This window comes from Heterocephalus glaber, unplaced genomic scaffold (genome assembly GCF_053883595.1).
Source record: "Heterocephalus glaber isolate CG9 unplaced genomic scaffold, H.glaber_assembly_v1.0 deba00001547, whole genome shotgun sequence".
NCBI classification, from domain to species: domain Eukaryota; kingdom Metazoa; phylum Chordata; class Mammalia; order Rodentia; family Bathyergidae; genus Heterocephalus; species Heterocephalus glaber.
The window spans coordinates 18,855,132-18,882,095 of NW_028258340.1; the positions used below are offsets into that span (position 1 = coordinate 18,855,132).

The window sequence follows — 26,964 nt, forward strand, 5'->3', positions numbered from 1 at the left end:
CTATTGACCCACATATGTGCTTTTGTTCCAGTACCATGCTGTTTTTATCACTGTAGCTTTGTAAAATAACTTGATCTGCAAGAATGTGATGCCTCCTGCTTTGTTCTTGTTGCCCATTGATTATTTGTATTGGTCTGTTAGTCTCCATTTCATTGATTTCTGCTCTCATCTTTATAATTTCTTTCCTTGAACTAGTTTTGGATTTGGATTCTTTTAATTTTTCTAGGATCTTGAGGTGCATCATTAGGATATTTCTTTGGACTCATTTCATTTTTCTGGCGTGACTATAGATAATGATAAACTTCCCTATTAGGACTTCTTTCATTGTGTCCTATAGGTTTTTTTTTCATTAAGTTTATTGGTACATTTTAGGTATACAAAACAGTTACAGTCATCATTGGGATTTTGTACCTTTACATGATGTATCTTGCTTCTTATTTTTTCCCCATTCCCCTGCCTTCCCTTAACCCTCTCCACCCTTCCCTATTTACAAAGACTTTGTTGCCATTTTTTCCTTTTCTCATATTTTTTCTTTTCCCTTCTTTTCCTTTCCCTACACCTCCCATTTCCCCTACCACTCCCAATTCCCCTACTCCTTTAGACCTTTTCTTCCTATTTCACAGTATCAAGTATACATTTTGATCCTTATTTACACTTTCAGTTTTGCACAGAGAAACTATTCGGTATTTACACTTGTGGGTCCTATTTATTTTACTTAAGAACATAACCTCAATGTGCATCCACTTAGCTAAAAATGTCTCCAGTTTCTCATTCTTTATGGCTGAGTAGTACTCCATTTTATAGAAAAACCACATCTTCTTTATCCATTCTCCACTTGATGGGCATTTGGGCTGTTTCCAAGTTTTAGCTATCACAAACTGTGCCGCTATAAACATGGGTGAGCATATGTCACTGTGGTATGATTCTTTTAATTCTTTTGGGAAGATACCCAGCAAGGGAATAGCTGGGTCTAATGGGATTTCTAATCCTAGTTGTTTGATTTATCTCCATATTGATTTTCAGTGGTTGCACCAGTCTGCACTCCCACCAACAGTGGAGAAGGGTTCCTTTCTCTCCACACCCCCGGCAGCATTTGTTATTGGTTAATTTCTTGATAGCAGCCATTCTTCCTGGGGTGAGGTGGAATCTCAGCGTTGTTTGCATCTGTATCTCTCCAATGACCAGTGATGTTGAAACTTTTTTGCATACGTTTATTTGCTGCTTTTATATTTTTGTCTGAGAAATGTCTGTTCATTTCAGATGCCTGTTTTTGAATTGGATATTTGAATTTGGGGGGGGTTCTGATTTTTTTTTTTAGTTCTTTATATATTCTAGATAGTAGACCTTTGTCTGAGGAACATTTGGTAAAAGATATTTTCCAACATTGTAGGTTGTCTCTTAGCTCTGTTGGTGATTTTTCTTGCAGTGCAGAAGCTTTTTAATAAGATGAAATCCCAGTTGTTGATTCTTTGTGCTAGTTCCCGTGATACTGAGGATTTGTTCATAAAGTCTTTTCCTATGCCAGTGTCTTCAAGAGTTATACCTAACTTATCTTCCAGCAAGTTTAGTGCTTCTGTTTTAATATTTAGATCTTTAATCCAGTTCGATTTTAGTTTAGTGCAGGGTGAAAGATAGGGGTCTAATTTTAATCTTTGGCAAGTTGAAATCCAGTTTTTCCAACACCATTTATTAAAGAGGCTACCTTTCCTCCAGTGAGGATTGTTGGCTCCTTTGTCAAAGATGAGGTAGCTGAATATGTCTGGAGTTGTTTCTGTATCTTCTATTCTATTCCACTGAACCTTGGGTCTGTTTTTTTGCCAGTACCATGATATTTTTAGCACAGTAGCTCTGTAGTATAGTTTCAAGTTGGGGATTGTGATACCCCCTGCCGTGTCTTTGTTGCCTAGAATTGCTTTTGCTATTCTAGGTCTCTTCTGGTTCCAAAAGAATTTTTGAATTGTTTTTTCTAGTTCTGTGAAATATATTGTTGGGATTTCTGTCTGGATTGCATTGAATCTTTATAGCAGCTTTGGAAGTATGGCCATTTTCACTATATTGATTCTTCCTACCCAGGAGCAGGAGATGTTTTTCCATTTTCTTATATCCTCTTTGATCTCTTTTTTCAGAGTGTTTTCATTCTCAATGTAGAGGTTTTTTGCTTCCTTCATTAGATTGATTGCTAGATATTTCATTTTTTGGATGCTATTGTGAAAGGGATTGTTTCCTTAATTTCTCTCTCAATAAGACTGTTATTTATATACAAGAAGGCTATTGATCCTTGAGTGTTTACCTTGTATCCAGCTACTGTACTGTATCTGTCAATTAAGTCTAGAAGTCCTTTGGTGGAGTTTTTTGGGTCTTCAATGTAGAGTATCATATCATCAGCAAATAATGACAGTTTAACTTCTTCCCTTCCAATCTTTATTTCTTTTATTTCTTTATCTTGCCTAATTGTTGTGACTAATATTTCCAAAACTATATTGAACAGGAGTGGTGATAGTGGACATTCTTGTCTTGTTCCTGATTTTAATGTGAAGGCTTTCAGTTTTTGACCATTTAGTATGATGTTGGCTGTTGGTTATTCATAGATAACCTTTTCAATTTGAGATAAAGACCTTCTATTCCATTTTTCTTCAGGGTTTTTAAAATCATGAATGGGTGTTGAATTTTATCAAATGCTTTTTCTGCATCTATTGAGATGATATATGGTTTTTGTCCTTGGCTTTATTGATATAGTGTATTACATTGATTGATTTGTATATGTTGAACCATCCCTGCATCCCTGGGATGAATCCCACTTGGTCAGAGTGTATGATTTTCTTGATGACCCTCTGTATTCTGTTTGCCAGTATCTTATTGAGGATTTTTGCATCTATGTACATTAAGGAGATTGGACTGTAGTTCTCTTTTTTGATTGGGTCTTTCCATGGTTTTGGAATCAAAGTAACACTTCCTTCCAGGAATGAATTTGAAAGTATTGTTTCCCTTTCAACTTCATTGAAAAGTTTAAAGAGTAGTGGCAATAGTTCTTCTCTAAATGTCTTGTAGAATTCAGCAGTGAAGCCATCAGGAACTGGGGTTTTATTTTTTGGTAAATTTTAAATTACATTTTCAATTTCATTGATTATAATTGGGGTGTTTAGAATTTTTATATCTTCTTTGTTCAACTTTGGTAATTCATATGTATCTAGAAATCTGTCCATTTCTTCTGTTTTCCATTGTATTAGAGTACAGGTTCTTGAAGTAGGTATTGATGGTCCTCTGGATTTCTGCTGGATCTGTTGTGACTTCACCTTTTTTATTCCTAATTGCATGGATTTGAGCCTTTTCTTTCCTTTTTTTGATAAGGTTGGCTAAGGATTTATCAATTTTATTTATTCTTTAAAAAAGCCAATTCTTTAATTTGTTGACTTTTTTTTGTATCGTTCTCTTAGTCTCCATTGCATTGATTTCTGCTCTGATCTTTATAATTTCCTCCCTTGTATGTGCTTTGTGTTTGTCTTACTCTTCTTTTTCTATGAGTTTAAGATTCAGCATTAGGTTGTTTATTTGACTTCATTCTGTTTTCCTAGTTTGGGCATTCACTGCCATGAATTTTCCTCCTAGAACTGCTTTCATTGTGTCCCATAGATTCCTGTGTGTTGTACTGGCATTATCATTTAATTCCAAAAACTGTCTAATTTCTTCTTTAATTTCCTATGTGACCCATTGGTTGTTCAGAAGAGTGTTATTCAATTTCCTTGTGTTTGTGAAGTTCTTGTGGTTTCTTATGCCATCGATCTCCAGTTTAATTAGACTATGGTCTGATAATATACACAGGATAACTTCAGTTCCTTTGCATTTACTTACACATGTTCTGTGAACTAGTATGTAGTCTATTTTAGAGAATGACCCATGTGCAGCTGAAAAGAATGTATATGCTGATTTTGTGGGGTGGAATACTCTGTAGACATCTATGAAGTCCATTTGTTCAAAAGCTTGGTTCAGTTCTAGTATTTCGCTGCTGATTTTTGTCTAGATGATCTGTCTATTTGTGACAGTGGCATATTGAGGTCCCCCACTACAATTTTATTAGTGCTTATTTGGTTTTTCATGTCCCTTAATATTTGTTTTGTATAGTTTGGGGCATTAGTATGGTGCATATATATTTATGGTAGTCATCTCTTCCTCTTGGATTGTTCCCTTTACAAGGATGTAGTGACCGTCTTTGTCTCTCTTAATTAGTTTTGGTTTGAAATTTACTTTGTAAATAAGATAGCTACCCCTGCTTATTTCAAGGTTCCTGTTGCATGCAAAACTGTTTTCCATCCTTTTACTTTCAGTCTATGAATTTCTTTTTTAACTAAGTGCGTTTCTTGTATACAGCATAATTTTGGATTTTGCTTCTTATCGATTCTGCCAGTCTGTTTCTTTTGATTGGTGAGTTGAGACCATTAACTTTGATGGTTATAACTGATATGTATTGACTCATTATTGTCACATTATTTTCCTGTTGTTGGCTCATTTTTATTTTTTCTCCCTCTCCTTTTAATTTCTTGTCTTGCCTGATGGATTTGCTCTGTTGGGCCTCATGGAGTTGTGACCTTCATTGTCTTTTTCTAGGATATTTTTTAGAGATGTTTGGAGTCCTGGTTTGGTATTCATGAAGTTTCTCAGGTGTTCTTTGTCATGGAAGTATCTTATTTCCCCATCAATTTTGAAAGATAGTTTTACAGGATACATCAGTCTAGGTTGGAGGTTTTCTTTTAGGCCTTGACCCAGACTTGCCTTGATTTGAGGGTTTGTGTTGTGTGTCCTATATGTTTTGATATGTTGCACTGATATTATTTGATTCTATAATCTGTTCTATTTCTTCCTCATTTTCTCCTGTGACCCATTGATTAGTCAAGGGTGTAATTCTCTTCAATGTGTTTGCATAATTTCTGTTGTTTCCTTTGTTATTGATTTCTAGTTTCATTGAACTATGATCTGCTAATAAACTTGAGATAATTTTAATTCTTTTACACTTACTGAAGCATGCTTTATGGGAAAGTATGTAGTCCATCTTGGAGAAAGTTGCATGTGTTGTTGAGAATGTGTTTTTTTGTTGTTGGGTTGAACTCATTGTTAATGTCTACTAAATGCATTTGTTCAAACGTTTGGTTCAACTCTGATATATTTGTCTAGTCAATTTGTCTATTTATGTGGGGTATCCCCTACTATAATTGTTTTTGTGTTTTTTCTGATATTGTATTCCAATGGTGTTTGTTTTATAAGGTTGGGTGCACTGGTGTTTGGTGCATATATGTTTGTAATTGTTATCTCTTCTTGTTAGATTGTTCCCTTAATTAATATTTGGTGATCTTTTTTTGACTATTCTGAATTTTTTTGGCTTGAAGTCCACTTTGTCTGAAAATAAGATAGCTACTACTACTTTTTTTCTTTCTGAGTTCCCACTGCATGGAATATTGTTTTCCATCAATTTTTTTCGTCTTTTGATTTCTTTTTGGGTGAATTGTGTTATAGACAGCATACCAGTGAATTTTGTTTCTTGATCAATTCTGTCAATCTTTATCTTTTGATTGGGGAATTGTGACCCATTTACATTGAGAGTTATTAATGAAAAGTATTGATTTATTCCTGTCATTGCATTATTTTCCTGTTGTTGATTCCTTTTTTGTTCCTTTGCCTCTCTGCTCACCCTGCCTGTTTTATTTATTCTATTAAACTTTTTGGCATTTTGGGCTTCAATGTCTCTTTTTAGGATATTCTTGAGAATTTTTCAGAATGCTGGTTTAATAGTCATGAATTTCCTAAGGTGCTCTTTGTCATGGAAATGTTATTTCTTCATTAATTTTGTTTTGTTTCCCATTAAGTTTATTGGTACATTTTAGGTATAAAATACAGATACATTCATCATTGGGATCTTGTACCATTACATGAGTATCTTGGTTCTTATTTTTTTTCCCCTTCCCTTGCCTTCCCTTCACCCCCTCCACCCTTCCCTATTTGCAAAGACTTTGTTTCCATTTTTTCCTTTTCTCATATTTTTCTTCTCCCTTTTTTCCTTTCTCCTACCCCTCCCACTTCCCCTGCTCCTTTAGACCTTTTCTTAGTGTTGCACAATATCAATTATACATTTTTTAAATTACAGTATCAAGATCTAGGATACATTACCACAGATTTTACAGAATTTAAAAGGATATAGAAAGCATATTACAAAAATCTGTTTTGAAATAAATTTGACAACTTCTAAGAAGTACTTTGGAAGACAAATTAATGAAACTAACTCTGGAGGAAATATAAAATTTGAATAGCACCTATTAAAGAAAGTATATTCCTAGCTTGAAAACCTACCTATATGACAACAGCAGGCTCATATACATTTTAATTGATAAATTATATCAAACAATTAAAGCAGTAAAAAGAAGGAACCCTTCTCCCCTCATTTTAGGAACTCAACATTGTGCTAATCCTAAAACTGGATAAAGATAATAGAAGAAAAAAGTATGAACATAGATAGAAATTTGTTTAACAAAACAAACTCTTAGAAGTCAGATCTGGCAGGATGTAGAAAGTGGTTTTGTTATAGGGATGGCAGTGTTGGTTCAGCACTGGAAGATCCACCCCCAAAAGTCATCATTTTAACAGAGGAAAGGAAAAAGCCATATGATCCTGTCACTAGTTGGAGAAAAAGTATTGGACCAAATTCTACAGCTGTTCATGGCAAAAGCTGTCAGGAGACTAGAAGTAGAACAGAACCTTCTCAATGGATTAAAGACATGTACTCCATACTTTCAGCGAGAACACCTTATATGAATGGAGAAGATACAATGCTTTCTCCTTAAGGTGGGGAACAAGGGCAGATATGCTTACTCTTTATCTGTCCATTAAACTTTGAAACCTAGGCCCCACCAAAATAGTCTGGCAATAAAATGACACAATTAGGATAGGATTTTCAAGGTAGAAGTAAAATCTATATATGTAGACAAAATGATCATCTACAGAGACAATACTAAGAAATCTCTAGGAGCCCCTAAAACTTGTATTTGAATTTAGCAGGATTAGAAAACACAAGGTAAATATAAAAATTCAGGTCTGTGTATACATGCTATAAATGAATTTGATATTGAAATTTAAGAGTTATGTAGGAGTACAAAGGACCTAGAAAAGTAAAAAAAAAAAGAAAGACAAAAAACAGTTTTGGAAGACATGTAGTACCTAATTTTAAGACTTCTTCTAAAGCTACAGTAATCACGGCAGTGTTGGTGTAAGGAAAGACATATAGATCATTTGAATAAAACAGAGAATCTAGAAATAGAACCACACATATATGGCCCACTGAATTTTGAAAGATTATTTAACATTAGCATTTTATAGAATATAAACTCAATTCAAGAGCCAAGGAAGAGATAGTGTTTTCAGTAAATGGCACTAGAACACCTGGTATCCATATATAAAAAATTAACCTCAACCCTTTATTTCCATACATGAAAATAACTTGAAGGGTCTGTAAACCTAAATAAGAAAGCCTGAATGTATAAAACTTTAAGAAGAAATTATAAGGGAAAATGTTTATGAATTCAGGGTAGGCAAGAACTACCTAGGATACAAAAGACATGATGTATAAAAGAAAAAATTGATAAATGAGATTCCATCAAAATTTAGAACTTTAAATGACATCATTAAAACAAAAAGTAGTCCTTAAACAGACCATATTTACAATGGATATAACTTATGACCAGAATATATAAAGAACTCTTACAGCTCATTAATAGACAACCCAATTAAAAAGTAGACATAAGAAGATGATAAATAGCCAGTACAGTACAAGGAAAGGTGTGCAATTCTAGAATCAGAAAAATACTAATCAGTACAATAACAAGATTGAATTACACACTCATTAGGGAGATGAAGTTAAAAGTTTTAAAAGCCTTGTCATGACTTTTTCTTTTTGTTGGATTCTCCCCCTTTGCATTTAGTTTGTCATGCCCAGTGGATTCATTCTGCTGGGTCTCCTGGGGTTGTGATCCTCATTGTCTTTTCCTAGGGTATTGTCTAAAATTTTTTGGAGTGCCGGTTTGGTATTCACGAAGTTCCTGAGGTGCTCTTTATCATGAAAGTATCTTATTTCTCCATCAATTTTGAAAGATAGTTTTGCAGGGTACATCAGTCTGGGTTGGAGGCTGTTTTCCTTTAGGGCTTGAAATACATCACGCCAAGCTCTTCTTGCCTTGAGGGTTTGCACTGAGAAGTCTGCTGTGATTCTGATGGGCTTTCCTTTGTAGGTGATTTGTTTCTCTTCTCTCACTGCTTGTAGAATTTTGTTCTTCTGTTGGATTTCTGGAATCCTAACTATTATATGCCTATGTGTACATTTTTTTTGATCAAGGCTATTTGGAGTCCTGTATGCCTCACTTATCTGTATGTCAAGTTCTTTTCCCCTCCTTGGGAAGTTTTCTGCCATCACTTCTGTGAACAGTTTTTTTTATGTCATCTGCACTCTCTCCTGTTTCTTCATTGACTCCAATCAGTCTTATGTTATTCTTCTTTGCATCGTCTAGTAGCTGCTGGATTGATTTCTCATGTTCCTTTTCAATTTTAAAGCAATTTTTCTTTTCCTGGTCACTAATTGCAATCTTTTCTTCTATATCTGAAATTCTATCCTCACATTGGTTCATTTTGCTGCACAGACTTTCGAAGGAGTTTTTATTCTCCTGGAAATCTGTTTGCATCTGTTTTATGGATTCCATTTGTTTCCTATGTTGGGATTCCATCATGTTCCTCAGATCCTCTATTTTTTTTTATCTTTGTCCTCTCTAGATTTATTAATCATGTCTTGCAGCATGAGCAAAATCTTTGCTGTTATCTGAGTAATTATTTCTGATTTCATTTTTCCCAGATCCTCTTTTGTTGCCAGTTCAAGAGAGTCCAGGTGGTTGAGTATCAGATTGTTCCATCTCGTTTCCCTTTGTGGTTGCTGTAGGTGATCCAGAAGTCTGTTTTTGAGGCCTGTTTATGTGTCTTCTCATTTCCACGGCGGGGAGGGGTGCTGCTGGCATCCACACAGCTCACCTTCTGTGCCCTAGGATCTTGGGATGGCAGTGGGGGAGCTTCCTTCTAGGTACTGGGACTGGCTCACCTTCTCTGCCCTAGGAGTTTGGGATGGCAGTGGGGGAGCTCTTTTCCATTAATTTTGAAAAATTGTTTTGCAGAACATATCAATCTTGGTTTGAAGTTGTTTTCTTTTAGGCTTTGATAACACTTCACTCTAAGCTTTCCTTGCCATGAAGGGCTATGTGAAGAAATCTGTTTTAATTCTAATGGCTTTGCCTTTTTAAGTGATTTGTTCCTTTTCTCTAACAGCTGTCATTATGTTGTGCTTCTGGTATTTTGGCTATGATGCATCTTGGGGAGTTTCTTTTCTGATTGTGGCTATTTGTGTGTTAAATTTTTCCCCATATTTGGAAAATTTTCTGCTACTGGTTGTTGACATCAGCCCTATAATATAGTTCTGGCACTCTGTCCTCATATTGGTCACTTGCTACCCATACTTGTAATAGAATTTTTAATCTCCTGGATTTCTATTGGTACCTTTTTATGGACTCTAAGTCTTTGCTAAACTGGTTATTCATTTTTAGCATCATTTAGTTTAGCTCAGTTCAGTTTATATTAGTGTATTCTGTAAACCTGTTGATCATTTTTTATTAAGTCCATTATCTTTATATCTTTTTTGAGCTCACCAAGCACCTTATTGATATGTTTTTTTAATCTCCTCTTTTATCATCTCACATTATTCATCTGTGTGGTTTTTGATTCCCTCCCTCTCAATGTCCTGTGGATCAGCTTTGGGGGTGTTGGGAGCTTTTGGAGGCAGTTTGTTTCCTGTCTTCTCTTCTCATATTTGTAGTCTGTGTGCTGAAGTTTGCACATTAATTATTGAGGAAAGATTTATTGCTAGGATGGAGACCTCTTAAGTTAGTATCTACTTATTTATAGTGATACACTCTGGGCATTGCTAACTATAGAGTTTTGCCTCTGTTCTACCATCCAATTAGGGTATAATCTTTACCCATGGAAAAGAGACCAATAATTATAGTATAAACATTAAGACAAATCACATTTTGACCTATAGTAAATATCTACAATATGCAACAACTATACTTCTACTGACAATAGAAAAGAATTCAACGGTAATAGCATAGTGTTAACTAATTATCTGAAGATTAATAAAGCTTACTGGTTGTATTTGTAAAGACAGAAGGATGAGGAATGGGAGAAAGAAAAATCTAAAATTGGAAAATTAACCAATGGAAGATTAGAAGGAGAAGAAAAAAATGAGATAACTATTAAGGAGTAAAAGGAAATTAATATCATTACATAAACATAACAGAAAAGAACAAACAAAAAGAAGAAAGAACAGAGAGCAAAATAAAGAAAAAAGTAAGATGAAAAGGAAAAAGAAAAGTGAAAAAGAAAAAAGAAAAATCCAGACCCCCAAAACCTAATTAAGAAAAGAAAAAAGTGAATTCAAAAAGTATGCCTCTGTATTTTTGAATGAGTGGTTTCTTTCCAAGAGCTGCAGTCTTGAAATACAGCAAGTCATGTTTTTTTTTTTTTTTTCATCTAGCTTTATAGCTTGAGTTTTTGTGAATTGCCGTCTCCCATTCCATAGGATTCCCTGTATGTGTATCTCAGGCCATGAGAAGTGTCAAAGCTAAGACATGCCTTTTCTTATGTTGGTAGATTGGAAAAGCAAGCAGACCACTGGTCTCTGTCCTGGGTGTAGGCAGTGGGATGAGGATTCAAACAGACCACTGGACTTAATGCCAGTACTTTCATATCTAGTTGCCTCTGAAAATCACACATGCTGGTCCTGGCTTACCAAGGGCCCCCTGCCCTTCCTGGCCTGAGTTTAAACTTCTCAGGTGGTTTATGTCTAGCTGCTCACACCCTCTCTATGATTGTCTCTTGTGGCTTTTTCTTACCCAGTCACTGTGATAAAGTAACACTGGGAACAGTGAAATGAAGTCATTCTGTGGTTCAATCTTAAAGAATTAACCCTTTCCCAAAATGGCTCCTGATTATACTTTCTCAAATATGGTGGGTGTTTTTCTGGATTTCTTTCTCAACTCTAGCATGTCATACTGAAGGAATCACTTTCAGATAAAATCCCACACTGTTTTTACAGTTTACAATAGCCATGGGCTTTTCTTGGGGCTAGCACTGCTGGCCCCGTTCATTAATTCTCTCTGGAGATGCTGACCCTCCAAGCTTACCTTCCCTCCTTGGGCATTGGCCTCATCCATGATCAGGTCAGTCAGTTAGTCAGTCAGCACCTCTGCTGCATTATGCCAAGTGGAAACAAAATGCAGAGAGGGCTCCGAGTTGGCTGGTGTAACCAACAAAGAGGCAGACTCAGACCTACTGAAGCAGTGTCCTCTTAGCTGGAGAGACACTAACCCAAATTCTCTTTGTATCTCTGTCACGTTGGTTTTACTTTCAATATCTATGATTCTTAAGCATAGCTTTTTATTAGAATTAACTGGGTAATTTATCAAATTCTCTATCCCCAGGTTATATCTCATACTAATTAAACCAGTGCCTCAGTAATTTTTAAAGTAATCAGATGAAACTAAAATGTAGCCATATTTGAGATGCAGAGATTTATAGAGTGATTCTCAAGATTTCATGGGAATGTTACACAAATACAGATTACAAGCCCACAGATGTGGCCTGAGACATCAGCTTCTGTATTCCTAACAAGTCCCAGGTAATGTTGCCGGTCATAGGACCAAACTGTGGGTAGCCAGGACTTAGTGCACTATTAGTATCTCTGTTATGAAACAATTTTAGTATATTTTGAATTGATCCATAATAATTGTGCATATTTATGAGATGAGTGTGATGTTTCTGTACATGTGTGCAATGTGTACTGATAATATCAGAATAATTAGCATTTTCACTTCTTAAACATTTATTATTTCTTTGTTTTGGGAACCTTGAAACTCCTTGCTTCTAGAATTTTATAAAATGTATAAGTTGTTGTCATTCTATCATTCCATTGAACATTAGAACTTAATACTTTTTTGTAACTGTACTTTGATTCCTGGTATCCAACCTCCCTCAATTCCTCCTCCTTGCTGCCCTTCCTAACCTCTAGTGATCACTAGTATAGTCTCTAGTTCTATGATGTCAACTTTTTTATAGCTTCTACATATAAGTGAGAACATGATGTATTTGCCTTTCTGTACCTCGCTTATTTCACTTTCCATAGTGTTCTTCATTTCAATCCATATCACCACAAAGGATGAAATCAATAGTATTCCATTGTTTATACAACTGGATATCTTGGTTGATTACATACATTACCTATTTTGAATACTACTTCAATAAACACCTGTGTAGGTATCTCTTTGATAGATTGATTTTATTTCTGTGGATAAATACCCACTACTGGTATTGTTGGAGCATTTGATAGGTCTATTTTTAATATTTTGAAAAATCTTGAATACTATTTCCCACAATGGCCATGCTAATTTACATTCTTACTAACATATAAAAGTTCCCCTTTCTCTGCAGGGTATATTTTAAATGAAATAATTTGTGACTGTCAAGGAATATTATGTTTGTGACTGTCAAGGAATATTACATTCTTTGCTTCCAGTGCTACATTAAGAATTCTGCCTAAGTATAAATCCATTGATTGACCATCCCTTTTACATTATAAGTAATTGATTTAGTGCTAATGAAAAGCCAAATATGCTTTACTTTAATAGAGTACAGCTGAGATTTTCACATAGAGAAACAATGCATTATACAATTTACCCTTTTAATAGGACTTAATGGCCTTGAAATGTGAAAGGCTATGCTCTACTAACCCTTAATAAAAGAACTTTAAAAGGGTGCCTAGAGAAATCAATGTGAAATCATAATAAAAATGCTCAATGAACTTTTAACGGATGCTAAACAAGGTAAACCCATTTAAAATGACCTTTTGTGTCTGAAAAGAAGGTATTTTTTAAGAGATTAAAGTTTAAATGCAGAATCAAAGGATTACAATAACACATGTTACTTCTTTCTCACGTGTAATTCTAGATGCACGATAAATACCAAACTGAACTTTATTTACATTGCTTTCAGCTTTGGTGGATTTTAACAGCTTTGTTGTGAAAAGTTTCATTTCTTATCTGTATGTGTCCTTTCTTGTATGTGGAATGCCCTCTTTGAATGCTGTTGAATGGCAATTGAATCAGCTTTAGGGTCTGGACCTAGTGATACCTTTTACTTCCATCCACCAGAATTTCAATTGTAAGGAAGTCACATACTGTAAGATTGTAATAACTGGAGGATAAAAAGCCATATTTTCCTAGGTATGATGGAAAGATATTGGAAGCTTTGTAATAGTGGACAATTACAGTCCCATTGAAGTATCACTCTTTGTGTGCAGATTTAGCTATAAGCAGAGAAAAAATGGAGAAGACCAAGAAGGACGTTATTTGAGATACTACACTCGATCTTAGCCAAAAGGCCGAGAAGCAATTAGAAGGAGGTTATTTTAGGAGTTGAGGTTACACAAGACAGTGATTTATTTGGTAAGGTTGTAGTAATGGTGGTAATGGTAAATTATTGGATTTGACATACATTTTGAAGGTAGAGTTGATAAAATTTGCTACTATTTTGGTTAGGTAACTTGCAGGATATGTATAAGGATAACTCACATTGCAATTAGAGGTCAGAAGGCTTTAAGAATCATGTCTTGGTAATGTAATTTGAGTACCGCCATGCCTAATGGCATTGGAGGCTTTTGTAAAGTTTTTGGTTTTGTGTAAACTCCTTTAAACAAATTGCAAAAATTTCAAAACCGGTGAATAATGGCAAAATGTTTAAAAAGGCACAAGTCATACAAGGAATGTCACAGATCTCATTTTTGTACAAGTCATGGCTACCTTGTGAAATTGCAGTATTTTTACTGGTAAACAGTGTGTTTTTTCTTTGTGGTCTGTAGGGCAGTGGCTAGTAATACTGCCTGGCTGAATAAAAAATCCATTAGGAAAAGTTATTTTCTAATGCTGGCTAAATGTTCTCACCTGCTTCCTCCACTCAGATCTTATTTATCTAAAGAATTGGACATCTTAGAATATAATGGTATAGTGCTTTTCAAAGACAATCAAGTTCAGCAAAGGAAACTTGAGGTGGTTATTGTGTCACTTCTATCAACTCTTCCATATCAAATGGATTGACCTCATGGCAGTAAGTTAAGGGTGATGGAACATGAGCTACTTTCTCAGATGGCTCTGATTTCCTGTCTCTTATCTACTCTCCAATACTTGACTCTTAGTACACATAGAATGGACAATTCCATCATGCAAGTGTGACTTTTTCATATTGATTACTTTGCAATATCACAAGCATCAGAGGAAACATGGTGAAAGCTTTTAACCTTGGGAGATGGAAAGTAATGGATAAATACTGCTGCTCCCTCTTTGGGGTGGACAATTCTTGGAGGCATTCTCTATATGTCTGGAGATCTTGGTAGAATTGACTCCTATTTCTTACAGAAGTGATTACAGTCATGCACCTTAATATTGGTTTTGCTCATTTCCAATTTCACTTTTCTTGCTCCTTCCCACTGCTTCCAGAATCAAGTAAGTGCACATAATCCTTACCTCATTCCTGGCTTCCATGAACTCAAGCTAAGGCAGCTTCTTTTTATAACCCAGACACACCTATCACGGCAAAAACATCAGTTTAGAAATAAAGGTTCTGATTTTCATCATCACCAGCATTTTGTTGTACTGAAAGGAAATTCATCTATGTCTATTTACAGATTTTACTCTTTACATGTTTGTCATTGTGCGCTGAGAGAAAGGAACTAGGTTGATGGCACTACTAATGATAAATGTGTTTAACACTAGACTGAATGGTTTACTGATTGTGGTGATCCTTATTTCAAATGTATTTGTCATGTATATGTACAGAGACTTTTGGGTGCGCAAATTTGATATAAGTGTGAAATATATCCCTTCACAAATCCTGATATTGCTGACTCAAAGAAACTGTGACCTAGCTCTAATAACTTTTGTGAAGAACCATTAATATTTTTTAAATGATATATAATGTCATTTAATACATTCAACAACTCTACTCACATGATAGAGATTATTAAACTAGAAATCAGAGTGCTCCAGACATGTAGTTAGTATTTGGCAGAAGGGAGAGCTGGCAAAATTGGTAAAGCCCACACAACTAGAGGAAAGCAGTGAAAGCTGAGCAACCTAGTGAAGATAAAAGAGAACTAAATGTGGAAGAAGTTTTTCACTGCTTCATAAGCAGGTGTTTGTTGAGTGCCTTCAATATGCTCTTCAATGTACACTGTAGCCACAATGACTGTGAGAAGTTAGCTGCTAAGAAAAGTTTGGAGGAAAAAGAAAACAATTTTCTAAGTAAGGAACTATTAAAATAGTCCCAGACCCCAATATGGCAGCTTCCATCATTAAAATTACCATTAACTTTAAGGGACAAGTTATGTGGGTCAATGGAATAACCATTTTCAAACTAACCAGTAAAATCAATGGGGCAATAATTTTTAAACCTGCCAGTCCATTGAAATTATTAATTAGACAATTCGATTAGCATCTGATATTACTATGGATTCAAAATTGGGAGATTCAGTAAGATAAGTTGGTTTGATGAACGTTTTTACTTCAATGGAGTGGTTTGATTTGGAAAGTTGATTTTGGAGTATTTCAGGATTATAATGAGTATGAGTCATAATTTCATAATTCCAGCTCAGCAGCTATATAAACCCTAAGGCAGCTGATTACCTTCTCTGTAGCTCATCTGAAGGAAATAATGATGATTTTATCTTCTTTAGGGATTTAATGAATCAGCAACTAAAACCTGTTGATTCTCCCATAAATATAGCTTTAAACATTCTGAGTCTTGGAAAGGGAAATCAGGGAGGCTATCTCCTAGGGTTTCTTCAGCTACTGTTCATCTACAACAGTGTTTACCCAACATTTACCTTGAAAAATAAGGAAAACACTGTTGTTACTCCCTGTTGCCTGTTGCTGAAGGAACTGAATACTAAGGCATTTCCGTTCTTTTAAGCTCAAATTGAAAATTCGTATCATGTTTCAAATCATCATGCCTTCACGTCATGCCTTCCCTGGTCAAAAGCATCGTACTGGCAAAGGTCATTTTTACAATTTTACCTAGCTTTATTCCCACCTGGACTTCACTCCTACATCTTTTAGTGAAAACTGCATTACTTTGAAGTTGAAGGTTGCATTCAGGCAGGCAGAGCGCCCTTACTCCCACCCTGAGTTGGAACAGATAATAGATTCTACAGAGCAGGTGTCCAGCTGGCCAAGGTCATCACATAATGAGTCAGTGTAAATATCCAAATTGCAGTAGTGGACAATCCCAGCAAATGACAGGTTCAGTTGATGAGTGTCCTTTTGTCTAGCTGTCACAGTGGTCTGAGAACATAGAACAAATCAGATGGAAAAGGCTGTGCCTGCCTTGGAAGGTTATGCCTTTGCTAATCCTACAGCACCTAGCAGGCTGCCATTACTTGGTGCAAATGTCTTGCACTGGTGTATTTGGATGATTTTGTTTTTCAGAAGCTATTTGTTGAGGAAAAAAAAAGAAAGTGGAAGGATGAAGTCAGTTTTCTCTTGACGTTTCCGAGGATGAATACTTGTGAAGGACAAGCAGGCGATCTCTCCTTAGAAACACTCAGTCCAAAGAGTCTAGAAAGTCCTTCAGAGTTGCAAATAGATCATATCACAACTTCAAGGAAAATAAGAAAATCAGAAGACCCTGCCACTGGTAAATAATAAGAAACAATAACCAATATATTATAAATTCAGGTTTCTTTATTTTTTTTCTTAAATTCTTTTATTGGTACATTTTAGGTATACAATACATTTACTTTTATCATTGGGTGCTTGTACCTGTACATGATGTATCTTGGTTCTTATTTTTTCCCCATTACCTGTGCGCCCTTCACCCATACAACCTTCCCTATTTACATATTTCGTTTCCATTTTTTTCTCATAATTTTTCCTTTCCATTCTTTCCTTTCCCCTTCATGTTTCTTAACACTGCAGTTAAGTTTCAATTTCAGACAATGCCTGAAGTTCAAAGGCATCAAATATGTATAAGGTGTGAATGATTAAAGTCACACAAAATGGGTTTAAGTTTCTAGGATATTTAAAAATATAGTTGAAGAGTTGAAAGCGTCTGACCAAAACCCTTGAAGGGTATAAGGCTAAAGTGCACATATTAAAACTAGTTCATAGTAGCGTTTTGCGATTTTATAGATGAAAAGGCAAATGTAATGTTAAATGCTACTTTGTTCAATGTTACATCATTAAGAAGTAAATGAATGTAAAGGTAAGTTACTTCATGTCTCAATGTAGTAGAAGGGGCAGAAAACATTTCTGTAAATGGTCATATTGAGAGAAAAATATAATAACTTTTTAGGTGCTTAGAACAAGGTATACATATTAATATTGGTTTATAGAATTTTGTCCCCATTTCACAAATAAGAAGACTGAAGTTAGATGACTTGTTTAATGTTACATATGTAGAGTGGAAGAGCCAAAATTCAAGGCCAGGTTCCTTGACACAGTTCTTTTGTTACATTGGTAAAGTGTGTATAGCATCCTGAGTATCAAAACTGTCCTCCAGAGAAGTCTAAATCTATAAGGCCTGCTAACTTTTTCCTCCCTCTAGAGTCAGTGCAGCAATAACTGCGTGGGAATTCATAGTCTCTGTGTTGAGTGTAAGATCTATCATCTAATCCTCTCTTCCAAATGGTACAGTTGGCCAACAAATACATTTTTGAGTATCTACTATGTCTCAAACAGTGCTGGATACAGATTTACAGATTTCTCACCCTTAAGAGACTTCTATGGCAGTGTGTGTGTGTGTGTGTGTGTGTGTGTGTGTGTGTGTGTGGATAACCAGCAAGCATCCTATAACTAAAGAAATCATCAGGCGTTGGAAGAAAATAAAATCCTAAATTAGCACTGGCAATTTAAGGTGGGGATTCAGGTAGACTGGTTCTTTCAGCTCAACTTGGTGAGTTCATTAAGCATGAAGATTATTAAGCAACAATAACAATGCCCCAAAGAGTAGCCTGAGAATTGGAAATGGCGAATAATGAAAGAGACAATGAGTTAATATCACTAGCTAATATATCTTATTATTGTGACCAGGTGACTCATTCAGTATTTTGAGTCTGGTTCAAGAAATGTGGACATGCAGAAAAAGTGGGACAAAAGGTGATGGGTGGAAGGTGAGGGCTAGCCTCCCTAGGAAAGGTGGAATTATAGTCGTGGTGGTGCAGTATCACCTCCTAACCCTAAGTTTAATCCATGTTTACTTTTAAAAAGTAAAAAAATAATAAGTATCATGTATCAAATATTCTAAACATTTTACATGAATAAATTCATATATTAGGATTACCTCACAGATACTTTTGCTTACTTTTATATATGGAGAAATTGAGGTATAGATGTCTTAAGTAACTTTTCTATGATAGGCTGAAGAGTGTTCCCCCCCGAAAGATGTCCATATCCTAATCATTAGACCCTGTGGATTTATTTTACAGAGTAAGAAGGACTTTGAAGATGTGATTAAGAATTTTGAGATGGTAATACAGGATTACCTGGATGGGCCTGATATGATAACAAAGATCCATAAAAGAGTCATAGAAGAAGATGGAAGCAGAAGTCAGAATGATATGGTCAGGAGCCAAGGAATGCAGGTAACTTCAAAATGTTACAAAAGGCAAGGAAATAAATTCTTCCCTACAACTTCCAGAAAGTAATATCATTTTGATTTTAGCCCAGTAAAACTATTTCAGATTTCTAGCCTCCAAAACTGTAAAGGAAAAATGTTCATGTTTTCCTAAGCCACTAAATTCCTGGTAAGCTTTTATAGCAGAAATAGGCCAGTAATACATTTCTTGAGGCCATGGAGCTACAAAATGAACAGTGCCAGGATTAAATCTGAGGCAACCTGGTGCCAGTAGGAGAGATTTAACTATCGTGTCATACAGCCTCTCAAAGACAGAATAAAACTTTAGGTTGAAAGTAAAATGAGGATCTTCCTGGTTTTCCTCTTTTGCTCATAATTCCAGATTTCAGAGAATCCAAAGAAAGCCAAAAATAAAAATAAAAAAAAGTTGACCATGGCACATGTCTGTAATCCCAGCACTGATGTAGGTGAATCACAAGTTTGAGTTCTGCCTAGGCAAACAAGTGAGAACTTGCCTCAAAATAAAAAATAGAAAAAGAGGGCCGGGGATTTAGCTCAGTGGTTCTACGACCTGCCTCGAAAGTGCAAGGACCCAAGTTCGATTCCCGGTACCAAAAACAAACAAACAAAACAAAACAAAACAAAAACAAAAAAAGGGCTGGGGATGCAGTGCAGCGGTAGAGTGCTCCTAGGTTTGACTCCAGCCTAGCAAAAATAAATAAAATAAGACTTAAAATAAAAAGGAAAGAGAGTCTAAACCAGCTGGATTATGTCAATCCCCTTCCCTGCTTCACATCCTCGGGCCTGGGCCTGGACACAAGACATTACTAACCATAATTATTTTGTTTTTGAGAGATGAGGCTCAAAGGGCTAAGGTATTGAAGTTATAGAGCTGCTTGGTGAAATAATCAGCTAGTTGCTGAGGGCGCACCTGGTGGTTTGGGGAGTCTCACTGATCTCCGTGCCGGTGTGGAAGGAGGCTGTGTAACAAACGAACATCAGGATTTATGCTCACCCCGTGCTTGTATTTATCATTGGCTTAGGAAGGACAAGATAGAAATGTTAATTACACACCTACCAGTGTAATTCTCTACAAGGATCAAAAGTTCTCTCATTTACAACCTTGTCATTATTAGAATCCCAAGTTTTAGTCACCTTTACATCCAGGCTGTTGTCCCCCAGCTCTTTAACACAGCATCTAGGATACAGGGGCTGCTTATAACTACTAATTGAATGAAACCGAACATTGATAGCATTCTTTGACCAGAGCTCTTCAAACATTAAGGCTATGCGACTCCCCTGGGAACTTCATTAGAATTCAGATTTGGAGTTAGAATGTCTGAGTGGGTTTTGAGATTGGACATTTTCACCAATTCCTAACAGCTGATATTGCTGGCATACAGTCTATTTTCAAGGTCTCAGAAAATAAGAACTCTTTATCGGTGTAAAAAAATATAACTAACACAATGTGATCATTTAATGAAAGTTTCCACAAATGGCACAGAACTAGATTTTTTTCCTCCTTTAGGCGCTTTGCCCTCTCAATAGAGGGACCAAATCCGACCTTGGAGCAGTACCCCAACTCCGTGCTCCAGGCACTCTGCTCAGTCCTTTCCGAGAGAGGCAGGGGAGAGGGGAAAGGAAAGGATGAAGCGCCCAGGACCTTCTATGCTGACATTCTTCCATTTTCAGCTTCTAAGGACTATTTGCCCCCTTGAACCTCCCAGGTCATGGCCGAACTCATTGAAGCACTCAGCCGCGCCCCCGCGCTGCGCCCTTGCCGGCGGAGGAGTAGGAGGAGGAGGAGGCGCCTGCGTGCGCGCTCAGCATAAATAAGTCCCAGGAGGCGGCCACTGGGCAGAACGGGCTGCGGACGCCACGGGCCATGGCTGGCGAGGACCACCAGTGGCAGGGCAGCATCCTCTATAATATGCTTATGAGCGCAAAGCAACCGCTCGCTGCTCCCGAGGCTCCTGAGGCGCCAGGTGCGCGGCTGGGAGTTCCGTGTTGGGGCTGCTCTTGCGGTGCTGAGCCCCCGGTGGGCAGAGAGGGACTGGTAGGAGGGCGAGCTGTGACGCTTCTATACCGCTGCTGCTTTTGCGGTGAAGACCACCCACGGCAGGGCAGCATCCTCTACAACATGCTCACGAATGCGAAGCTAATGCACGCGGCTCCTGAGGCGCCCAAGGCACGGCTCCGGGCTCCGTGCTGGGGCTGCTCATGCGGTGCTGAGCCCCGGGTGGGTGAAGAGGGGCCGTCGGGCGGGCGGGCTGTGGCGCTTCTGTACCGCTGTTGCTTTTGTGGCGAAGACCACCCTAGGCAGGGGAGCATCTTATACAGCTTGCTCACGAGTGCAAAGCAAACGCAAGTGGCTCCGGAAGCGTCCGAGGCACAGCCTGGAGGCTCCTGGTGGGAGCTCTCCTACTACGCACAGAGGCTCAGGGGTAGAGAGAGGCTGCCGAGCGGGCCGACCGTGGCGCTCCTGCACCGCAGCTACTTTTGCGGTGAAGACCACCCGCAGTGGGGCGGCATCCCCTACGGCACGACCGGGAGTGCAAACCAAACACACGCGGTTCCAGATGAACAGCTGGAGGCCCCCTGGTGGGCCACCTGGTGTGGCGCACAGCGGTCGGTAGCCCTCAAAAGCCCACAGGTGGTCTGTGAGGCAGCCTCGGCAGGCTTGTTGAAGACGTTGCGTTTCGTCAAGTATTTGCCTTGCTTCCAAGTGCTGCCTCTGGATCAGCAGCTGGTGCTGGTGCGCAGCTGTTGGGCGCCCCTGCTCCTGCTGGAGCTCGCCCAGGACCGCTTGCACTTGGAGACGGTGGAGACCTCAGAGCCAAGCATGCTGCAAAGGATCCTCACCACCAGGCGGCGGGAGACCAAGGGCCACCAGCCACAGCTCCGCTCTACCTTGCAGCCGGAATTGGCATCGCCGCCAGGGCCTGGGCAGTTTCCCTCGGCCGCCGCGGTTGAAGCCATCAAGAGCTTCCTTGCCAAGTGTTGGAGTCTGGAAATCAGTACCAAGGAGTACGCCTACCTCAAGGGGACCGTGCTCTTTAACCCGGGTAAGAGAGCCCTTGTGTTAGGCACTGCCTACCTCTAGGCGCAGGCACTAAGGAGTTTTCAGGGGTGGTAGGGGTGTTGGAGCACAAGCGGAGAATCGCGACTAACTCGGCAGATTTGGGGGTGCAGGCTCCAGAAACCACTCCTGATAGGTGAGCTGCTGCCCGAAGCTCAGCCCAGAGGAGAGGGGGTGGTTCTTGAGGTTTGTACTTGGCTCTCTACATATTTTTGTTACTACGGAAAAGTTCGTGCCTTCATGAGACATAGCTGTTTCTTTTCTTTCTTTCTTTTTTTTATCCCGTAGTGTAGCTTTAAAAAAATTTTTGCTCACTGCAAATCCTGTAACGTTTTCTGAAACCTCGTTCTTAAACTTGCTAGAACCTTTTAGCTAGCGGAATCTATTAAGTCTGGGCAGAAAGGAAACATGTGAAGGACCCCCATAGACTCTACCCTGGGGTCACTATCAGAGAGGAGAATGGACTAAGCATTTCACGGATCTGCCTCAGAATGGTCGTTTGTGTGGCCCCCAAGCATCTGGACCCTGCTTTGCTTCTTGTCTCTGTGAATATCAGGTTAGCAAAGGATCAGGAGAAAGATACAGTAGGGACAGAGTAGGGACACTGTGCTTTTAAAGCTTTAAGAGACCTCGGAGTCCTCCTAGTCACCCTTGCCGCCTTGCACCCTTCCCTCACCATCCAAGTCTCTAGTGAATTTACTCTCTAGGAAAAGGCTGATTTTGGCATCTAGATTTCCTGTCTTCTGAGCCCTAAGGATTGTCAACTGTACAGTAGTTTCCGGGTTTCTGTTGGGTGCTGGACGCTGCCCCACACAATGCAACCAAATCATTGGAGGACATGCGATACTTTGTTTGGGTTTGTCCTACTAGGAGAATCATCTTCAAGCAGCGCTTTTCCAAGCTGCCTCTGTAGGAAGTTTCCAGGCAACTTGAGTTGGGATAATTTTTTATACTGTTCCTTCTATGTCTTTACTCCTAGAGCAGTATTTGGTGGAATATTAATAATACACTCAGACTTTATATTTCACGACCTAGAGACCTCAGCTCATCCCAGTGACTAGTGGAGGTCAACCTTTTGCTTATGCCATTGTTTTCCCAACTTGCCTAGGCAAAAAAGGTGTGTGTGTGTGTGTGTGTGTGTGTGTGTGTGTGTGAGAGAGGGGGGGGGAGGGAGATGGGAGCAGGGAGTTTAAGTGTCTTTCAAGGCTTCTCCCCTAGGATTCTGATTCAGTAGCCTAAATCCAGCCTCTGAGCTCTGCATTCCTAGTAAGTGCCCAGGTGATTCTTGAGGTCATTTGGAAAACAGTTTTCTCACTCCTTTTGGGATACAGAGGTCAGAAGGGGGCTCAGCTTCATAAATTTACATTTCAAAATTTCCCCTTTCTTTGACTCTGTTTTACATACTTTTGTTTTACATAGTTTTTACATTTTTTTTTGTTTTACATATACACACACACATATATCCACCCCTATGTCCCTTATTCTTAAACGTTTTTCTGAATCTTCTCTTGACAAGAGTTTAACCAGCTAAACTGGATATGTATGAAGCACACCTACATTTGGGGGAAAGTAATGCCTATTAAGTGTATGAACTTTCTTTGCTGTTTATCCTTTTGTATTTCCTCATCTGTATGTTTTAATGTAATTTATATATAATTAAACATAGAAGTAGGTTTAAACACACATATGTATATAAACACACATATATGAGTTTAAACACAAGGAGATAAGTAACATATATTATATATAAGATATATATATTCATATATAAAACAGTGGCATCTACCTTTCCTCTTTTCTGACTACTTTGAAAACATTTGTTTTGTTTGTTTGGAAAAGCTATTTTGGATAAGGAATATGGGGGGCTGTGGTATGAAAATAGAAAAAAGTAATGTGGAGTTTACAAAATGAAGTTTTCAGTAGCCATGCATGTAGGCCTAGAGGTGCTTCTCAATGGCATCCATGCATAATAAAACAGGATGTAAACTGGGTATTGAGCTACAGGTAGTAGGGGATGATAATGTGTGGACTGAGGTAATCAGAATTGGAATATGGGTTAGAAGTGTGACTTTAGATTGTTCTTACTTCCTTCATCACATTTGATATTTGTCTATAATAGGAGTACCTCTTGTCTGTCAGCATTATTATTTTTTAAAGAACACTGATTCTGCTACTTGTGATGATTTCCACAATACTTAAAAATTATTTTTCTGGGACGGGGATTTAGCTCAGTGGTTTCATGGCCTGCTGCACAAGCACAAGGAACCGAGTTCGATCCCCAGTACCAAAAAAAAAAAAATTATTTGTCTGATGAATTTTGTAGAAAAAGTAAAGAAAACATTTGTGTTTATCAATGACATCATTTAAACAAAACAGGAAACTATAAATTACTTGAATATAAAGTACTTTGCAAGAATATTATTATAATGGAAGATCAAAAGATTTTTCATTAATACAAAAGATTATTTAAAGCAGCCTCCTCTTATCATGTTCCTTATAAAACTTATGTGCACTTAATCTTTTCTATGTTGCGTTTCATTCATTTTTACTTAAATATCACACTGCACCACAAGAATGTCATGCACTTTCTGTTTTTAAAAAGTTACTTTTGAATCATGTTGCTTGCAATCCATGGTGTTTTCATGTTTATATTTTTACCTTTTGATGGCTGTAAGAAAATCCTGTTAAAAACCTTTCCTTTTAATGTACTTTAGAGAGTCTTTTAGAACACTCATTAGAATCACAAAATTTAACTTGCCCCAATTCAGAAATCATGGTGCAATGTGTTAAGTGGTCAGCATTTGTTTTCAAATTATTATGGGCTTAGCATAATATTAACCTGCTGGCAAATAATTAAAATGAAACATGTGAGTCATATTTTGTTGCTGTGAAGTTCTCCACCATTGGCTGGACAATCGGTATAATGATGGGAAATTTCGGGGAAGAATGGCAAAATATTTATTGTCTGGCAAAACTTCTTGCCATGTTGCTCTGTTTCTCAGAGCGCTCTTTTCTTGAAATAGTGTTAATTTTTTTCATTGCATAAAAAGTTAATTGGAGCAGAGACTAAACTATATTCTCCTGCTAAATTAAGTGTGCCTTTGTTGGCTCACAGCCAGTGTTTTTTATCTGTGTGTATACAGACCCAGAGAATATTAAATAAAAATAATTACTTGATGTTGCATTTTTAGAATTGTTTCTGAAAATTTCCAACTAATTTGGCATTTTATCCTTGCTCTAGAAAACCCCTTAACCAGAATGCTTGAGCACTTACTTCATGGGGAAGTGACAGAAATTCATGTGTTCTAATTGATGTAGCAAAGATCTCTGTGGTGAGCTGTTTATAACAAAGAGATTTTTCTCCTTCCAGACCTGCCAGGCCTGCAGTGTGTGAAGTACATTCAGGGACTTCAGTGGGGAACGCAGCAGATCCTCAATGAACACATTAGGATGACGCACAGAGGTTACCAGACCAGATTTGCCGAACTGAACAGTGCCCTCTTCCTGCTGAGATTCATCAATGCCAATGTCATTGCTGAATTGTTCTTCAGGCCCATCATTGGCACAGTCAGTATGGATGATATGATGCTGGAAATGCTCTGTGCGAACTTATGAAGGCATGTGGGCTACTCAAGTGCAGTTTACCATAGAGGAAAGATAAAACGATGTTGGCAGAAGAGTATCAAATGTAAAAATAAACTTTCTTGTTATTTTCACATGCAGAGTGTTTTGTATTCAATTAAAGAAATACTTAAGCTACAGACAGTGTAAAAATCCTCTGTTCATACTGTTTCATTGTGAAGGAAAATGTTTTCCAACAGGTAACATACCTCAGAATATTTTCAAGGAAAGAGCAGGGTATTATGCTATAGCAGGGTACTAAGTTGTTTTCACAAATGGAGCCGCTCTCTCCATTGAACCTGTTCAAATCAAATTTGAAATATTAAATTTTAAAGTGTTAACCATTAAAATGTTTAAAAATTTTTCATCAGGGTTTACATAAGTGTTCAAAACCAATTAAAACCTAACCAACATAAGTAACAAGTATATTCATAAGTAATCTCATGACATTTAATGTTATAGTGTCCCACTGTAAATGAGAGATGACTATATCATCAGAGCCACTTCCATCATAGAAGACTGGAATAAAGAGGCAATTTGTAATCAGAAAGCTACCTGAAGGTGAAATAGATTTTCACATTTTTGTTTTGGGAGTTTTCTGTACACAATTATAGATTTGAACTAAAGTTCCACAAGAAACATATATTCTATAAAGAAGGGTTATAGTTTCACAAAGCTCAACATTATAAAATCCTAATTTTACCTCACCTTTCAGAAATGTGACTGTCACATTGAACAAGAATCATATGAAATTATAAAGTGACTTCACCGTTGAAACCTGCTGCTCTCCCCACCTTGTTTCTTGCTTTCTTTCTTCTTTTTTTTTTTTTTTTTGGTATTGGGGATTGAACTCAGGACCTTGCACTTGCAAGGCAGGCGTGCTGCCACTGAACTAAATCCCTGGCCCTCCACCTTGTTTCTTGTGGTGCTGGAGATTGAAGCTAGGACATTCGCACTGAGCTATAGCCCCCAGCCCTCTTTAAATTTTTATTTTGAGACAGGGCCTAGCTAAGTTTCTGAGGCTGGGCTTGAACTTGCAATTCTTCTGCCTCAGGCTCCCAGAGTACTGGGGTGACAGGTGTGTGCCACCACACCCAGCTTCCTGCTGTCTCTACTTTCTTTTGTGCAGATCTGTTTGGCAGTCTGGTGAATCCTGTGGACATCTCACGATGAGGTTCTCAGAGTAATGTAGCAAATAAAGTAGTTAGGATTATGTTAAAGAAAAACATGAAAGGAATTATGTTAAGGGAAAACATTAAATAATTGAAATATTTTATAGGTGGTATAATAATGTATGTGCTTCTTTATAATCACAAAACTTCAAGAGAGAAATTACCTGGTGGCAGATCTAATATTTACCTTAAGTTCAAAGCAGTGATAAATGTAGTTGAAATTTCCAGACATCTGCAACATCTACAGTGTGATAAGAAAATATCTGATATTTACAGTGGTGACTGTGTTGGAGAACCTCCAGATTACCATCCCATTTGGAGATGTTGTAGAACTCAGCA

General features: G+C 37.6%; 1 protein-coding gene and 1 pseudogene across 1 annotated transcript; one reads left to right on the forward strand and one right to left on the reverse strand.

Annotated features, from left to right (window-relative positions):
* Positions 1-13,063: 13,063 nt before the first annotated feature.
* Positions 13,064-25,593, forward strand: Nr0b1 (nuclear receptor subfamily 0 group B member 1). Its single transcript, XM_021262609.2, has 4 exons — positions 13,064-16,815; positions 18,605-18,760; positions 20,481-21,818; positions 25,203-25,593. The coding sequence occupies exons 3-4, from the start codon at positions 20,639-20,641 to the stop codon at positions 25,445-25,447; spliced, it is 1,425 nt and encodes a 474-aa protein (XP_021118268.1). The 5' UTR covers positions 13,064-16,815; positions 18,605-18,760; positions 20,481-20,638; the 3' UTR covers positions 25,448-25,593.
* On the reverse strand, positions 13,361-13,522 carry LOC147824364 (U2 spliceosomal RNA; annotated as a pseudogene).
* Positions 25,594-26,964: the final 1,371 nt, after the last annotated feature.